The sequence below is a fragment of the Ctenopharyngodon idella genome, chromosome 4, assembly GCF_019924925.1.
Source record: "Ctenopharyngodon idella isolate HZGC_01 chromosome 4, HZGC01, whole genome shotgun sequence".
NCBI lineage: Eukaryota > Metazoa > Chordata > Actinopteri > Cypriniformes > Xenocyprididae > Ctenopharyngodon > Ctenopharyngodon idella.
Genome location: NC_067223.1, coordinates 14,607,502 through 14,613,501, shown reverse-complemented (window position 1 = coordinate 14,613,501; position 6,000 = coordinate 14,607,502). Strand labels below are relative to the sequence as shown.

At 37.0% G+C, this 6,000-nt stretch overlaps 1 protein-coding gene across 3 annotated transcripts in view; it reads left to right on the top strand.

Moving 5' to 3' along the window:
• Positions 1–6,000, top strand: part of si:dkey-97m3.1 (fatty acyl-CoA reductase 1) — a 37,579-nt gene that overhangs the window by 21,741 nt on the left and 9,838 nt on the right. For all 3 annotated transcript variants that reach the window (XM_051891301.1, XM_051891302.1, XM_051891303.1), the window contains exons 3-5: positions 2,622–2,797; positions 4,371–4,550; positions 5,511–5,688. In XM_051891301.1, the coding sequence (XP_051747261.1) occupies positions 2,622–2,797; positions 4,371–4,550; positions 5,511–5,688 (534 nt within the window). The remainder of the gene's footprint in view (positions 1–2,621; positions 2,798–4,370; positions 4,551–5,510; positions 5,689–6,000) is intronic.

The window sequence follows — 6,000 nt, the reverse complement described above, 5'->3', positions numbered from 1 at the left end:
AGTTTTCCTCTGTAGTTCTGTGTGCATCTTGACCTTCTAAATGCTTTTCTGCACAGCATCCTCTGTACTCTCTCCAAATCTCTCCGTGTGTGTGTGTGTGTGTTGGCTAGACTGCACTCAGGGCCCATATGCTGTCTGATCTCTCTAGTAATCAATGTTAATGGCAGTTATGACCACACTAATGCATTCAGATGATATTATCTGCCTTTATTCCCATATTATTTGCATGTTTAAGTGTGTAAGGATGCAGCAGCTGTGGGAAATGTCCCCATAATGATTTTCCATATTAAAATCATACAATTTTGTTTGCATTTGAAAATTCTTAAGTTGTCAAAGAGGAGATAGTTGCTTATTACTGTGCACAAACTATAAGGTTTATGTGCTGTCTAAATGGTTGTTTTTTATAATTTTTTTTTATCCATCTTTCTCCATGTGTGTGTGTGTGTGTGTGTGTGTTTGATAATATAAAACGTTTCTACATTTTTTGCCAGATTTACCGTAAGCATTTAAAAAAGCTGAAATAAAAAAAAAACTCCTATAGCAACAGTTGTAACTGAAATTGTGAAATTTCCTGTTAATTTTGCAAGAAAGAGTGTGTGAAACAACTGACTGTGTACATCTCACGCCTTTGACAAAATTTTCAGCCTGACTAAACCAACTCATTGTGAAAGCAAATAAAATCATCCTGTGTCCTGACATGCAAGCATGACTTTACAACACGGCATCATGTACTCCCAGAGAATTTCCCAGCAATTCTGGGTAAAAGCCAGGAAGAACTGGAGTGTGACGTGTATTTCTAGTTCTCGTCCTTCAGGAAGGGTTAGATGTGATGTTTAACAGTTCAGTTAACTACAGTAAACAGGGCAGCTGTGTTCATTAGTGTTAAATCTCCAAAATCTAATCTAGAATTCAAAACATGACTATTATGACGTAATTGCATATTATAGTCAGTATTTGCATACACTCCTAAAAAATAAAGGTTCCAAAAGAGGGTTTTCACAGTGAGGTGTGAAGAACCATTCAGTGAACAGTTCTAAAAAGAAGCAAGAACATTCTAAAAAGCTAAAGAACATTTTTGCACTTTAAAGAAACTTTTGTGGAATGGAAAGATTGCCCCTGTAGTCAGTAATTTTATCCCTTAAAACTCATCTTTGATAAACAAAATGACATTTTTTCCCTGTGAAAATAATTTCTTCATGCCTTAGAATAGCTTAAATGTAATTTGACACCCTTGCTTCATTTAGTATATGCGTACCATGGATATGCAAATTAGTCTCCGCCTCCACTCACTCACACCAGCTCGGATTACCTGATACACTATTATTTATTTTAAGAGTGTTCCAAATTGCAGTTGGTCTTCTGGTGCTTATTTGCATACTGAATGCTGATTGGTTCTACTCTGATGACAGTGAAGTAGCTCTGATCCACTGTTTCTTTTTTTTATTTATCCAAAGGACAAAAAGAAGGGAAAAACAACAAAATGCAGTGCAAGACATTTAAATGATCACAAAAATGACATTATTAATTACATTACAATATAACCACTTTGATCCGCCATTTAATTTACACTGAAACTTACCTCAAACTTCACCACTCTTATTAAGATGCTGTGCAAACACTGTTTCCTTTAGGAAATGCAAATCTGCTTATGGATAAATATGTAAAAAGTGTCACACTGGCAGTGCTAGAGTGTGTGTGAGAGACAAACAGCTGTCAGAGGAATCACGCAGCATCTGTCTCGCCCTCGGCAGGTGCCTGCTGGTGGGGTTACGGCGGGTCACTTATTACGTCCATCTCATACTGAGAAATGATTCTGATTGGCTGTGGCTGTTGGAATGTGCCACTGCCAGACGCTTGGAATTGTGGGTAACATAAGTCAGCACATGTGTGTCAGCTTGAGCCGAGAGGACACAGAGCCTCTGCAAATCCTCTTTTGATATCAGATTACTCTGACAGAAATCACATGCGAGCACATTCGTGATCTACAAGCGCACGCATGTACCGTGTCGTCACGTCACCCGGCAGGCAAGATGCGGCAAATAAATGTCTTATTTTTTCAGCCTGTGGTTTTCTTCATTATATAAACGCTGAAGTCAGTGACATAATATGATGAGATTTGTCATTTGCATTTTGCTGTTTGACCAGCTGAAAATTACGTAATATCTTCTGACCAAAAACATGTACAAATTGCATTTTACACAAAATCAAAAGAAACGAGGTGAGAAATTGTATAAAATATAAAGAAAATTATGCCTGTTTTTAGCATTCATTCATTTTTTAAATTTATTTTTATTTTTGTTTATTCCATTCATTCTCAATGATGATTTTAATTAGGTTTTCAAATAATACAGTATTTATTTACTCTCAATGGTGATTTGCATTGGGTTTTCCAATAATACAGTATTTATTAATTAATTAATTTATTCTCAATGGGGATTCGCTTTAGGTTTTCATATAATACAGTAATTATTTTATTTAAATTAGCATAACAGTAAAGTGCACCTCAGATTGTATGAGTATTTCAGAGAATGTAATGACTGATAATTTCATGTTATTGTCATGTTTTCTGGCGATATAATTATTTAGCATCATTGACATGAGCATGTGTGTTGGTTTTGCAGCTGTTTGACCGTGTACGTGAAGATAACCCTGAGTTTCATCAGAAGATCATACCCATCAGCAGCGAGCTCACGCAGCCAGGCCTCGCCATCAGTCCAGAGGACGTACAGACACTCACTTCCTGTATCAACATCGTCTTCCACTGCGCCGCCACAATACGCTTCGACGAACCACTGAAGTGAGTCACAGGAGCCGTATAGCAGTTACGCATGACATACCACAACATTCAGAGAATATTGCACCGTGTGTCTAAAGATGGATGGTTGGTTGGTTGGATGGATGGATGGATGGATGGATGGTTGGATGGATGGATGGACGGACGGACGGACGGATGGATGGACGGATGGACGGATGGATGGATGGATGGATGAATGGATAGATGATAGATGGATAGATGGACACTAAAGACTGGAGTAATGATGCTGAAAATTCAGCTTTGATCACAGAAAAAAATTTCACTTTACAATATATTCACAGAAAACAGTTATTTTAGATTGTAATAATATTTCATAATTTTTACTGTGTTTTTGATCAAATAGATGCAGCCTTGGTGAGCATAATAGACCCCTTTCAAAAAACATTAATAAATCTTACTGACCCCAAACTTATGAATGGTAGTGTGTGGTGGGACATGAAAAGCTACACTTGTTAAAGATGGGGGGAAATGAGAGAATCAGAGAGAGAGAAAGAGAGAGAGAGTGCTGTGTCGTGTGTCTCCGGCTGAGGAACAGATGTTCACACTGCTGGAAGAACGAAGGAATTATTAGTGAACTGCTGACTCGAGAGCATGAAAGGTTTCATCGACTCACAGATCCTCCTCTACACACACATCTGTTCCCAGGGACCTTTTGCATCATTTTTTTTTTAAGGAAAATAAAGCATTAGTGCCATAATGTGTTTTAAGAATGCAGTAGTTTTAATTAGTCTTCTCAATAATATAAGCCTCTGGTGTCCCCAGAATGTCTCTATGAAGTTTCAGCTCAAAATACCCCACAGATCATTTATTATAGCTTGTCAAATTTGCCCCAATTTGGGTATGAGCAAAAACACGCCGTTTTTGTGTGTGTCCCTTTAAATGTAAATGAGCTGCAAATGAGGGCGGAGCTTTAACAGTTCATGCTTCGGTTGCTCAACAACAACAAAGCTGGAGAATCTCAAGCAGCCAAAATGAGGATTGTCAGTAACGGTGTTCAGCCTTACATTGTTCAAACCGGAGTCGACACTGATGGAGAGACTCAGGAAGAAGTTACAACTTTTAGACGTTTCTGAATGGTTAGTGGATGAATTTATGTAGTTGCTGTGGAGTTGATACAACTCATCGACTAGCATGTGCCGTCATGTTAAACTTTAGTGCAAATCCAGCGTTGAATTGACCCTCGTTTGTGAAGCAATCCGGCTTAAAATTAAGGCATGTCAACAACACTCTACTACAACAACTCTTCCTCTTCTCTAAAGCAGACCAACATGGCCTCACCCCCTTTGTTGCGTGTTTCTCGGGGGGCGGGGTTTATGTAAATTTTTATTTATTTTATTTTATTAAGTTTTATTAGATGCTTAATCCATAAAATTTAATTAAAAATGAATTAAAACAAAATGAATGAATTAAAACTAAATGCATAAAATTATCCCATGATGGAACCCCTGTAAGGTTCTATATATGAAGCACCTGACGGAACCCTTGAAGGTTCCGTATAGAATCTTATCTTCCACGAGTGTATCAGCGATGTTTGTAACGCGTATGTCTCCCGCAGGCATGCCTTGCAGTTAAACGTCATCGCCACGCAGCAGCTCCTCTCTCTGGCGCAGCAGATGAAGCACCTGCAGGCGTTCATCCACATCTCCACCGCCTACGCCAACTGCAACCGCAGACACATCGATGAGGTCATCTACCCTCCTCCGGTCGAGCCCAAGAAGCTCATCGACTCTCTGGAGTGAGTTCAGTATATCATCATCATCATCATATAAAACTCAGTTACAGAATCATTACACTGCAACCACACTAACAACCTTATGAATCAGGCCGCTCTAGGGGAGGTGTGTATTCAAGATCAAAGTTCAGCTATAGTTACTGCAGTTATTTTAGTATTATTGAGGTGCTTTTATAGTTTTAATATTTTAAATCAGTTTTTATATTTTCTGTTTTCATTTTAATTTAAAGTTTTAGTATTTTTTTATAGCATTGTTTTTTTTTAACATGTCTGTATAGTTTTCATTAATTTCTATTTAAGCTTTAGTTTTAGTATGTCAAGTCTAATTTAATTAAAATGAGAAATGTGTCCTTTGCAACTAGCTGAAATAAAAAACACTAATTTTTTAAAATATATTTTAGTTACTGAATATTTCAATTTTTTTTTAGTTTTATTTCAAATAATGATTTTTTTATGGTTTCAGTTACAGTTTTAGTTAACTATAATGGTTTTGTGAATAAAATTATTGTATGCTAAAACATATATCAAAAATGAAAATATTGGAAATAAAATTATGCCATAATCACTATTCAAAATTCTAATTTTTAATGCTAGCTAACATGTTAAACAGCTTATTTAATATTTTTTAATTAGTAGAATAAGGTTTTTATATGCCATGCAAAATGAAACCAAACAAAAATACCTCAGTAACACACAAAACGGCCTAAAAAAAAATCTCCTTAATATTTGCATAAACCCCCAATATGATCATGCAAGGGACCCCCATCTTAAAATTATGTGTAAAGTAATATTTAGGAAAAATAATATATTTTACTCTGAATTTTTCCACGGTATTTGACAAGTCATATTGCATCAGAGCGCTGATGTTTTGACTGACAGGCTGTACTGACCCTGAAGCAGAGCAGTGATTTATCTGCCTGTCATTCTTAACTGACGTGTGTATGTGTGTGTGTGTGTATGTAGGTGGATGGATGACAATATCATCCTTGACATCACACCGCGCCTGATAGGTGACCGACCCAACACGTACACCTACACCAAAGCTCTGGCGGAGTGTGTGGTCCAGCAGGAGAGCGGCAAACTCAACATCGGCATCATACGGCCCTCCATCGTCGGAGCCAGCTGGCAGGAGCCCTTCCCCGTGAGTGATGGATCTGCTGTCAGATGCTACACCGGAATAGTTTACAACTTTGAGAACTCTGGGACTTAATGGTTAAAGATCTGGGCTGGTAACTCAGATGTTGTAGGTAATGACTGCATAAACCATAGGCATTTCTACATAGCAGAATATCATAGAGACATCTGAGGGAGGGTTAATATCATTACTTAAACTAAAATGATAAATGTGTTAATTACTTGAAATAATATATATAGATGGCAAAACACAACAAAATTACCAAAATTTAACTAAAATTATATATAAAATTTAAAGATAAACAGAAAATGTAAAGAT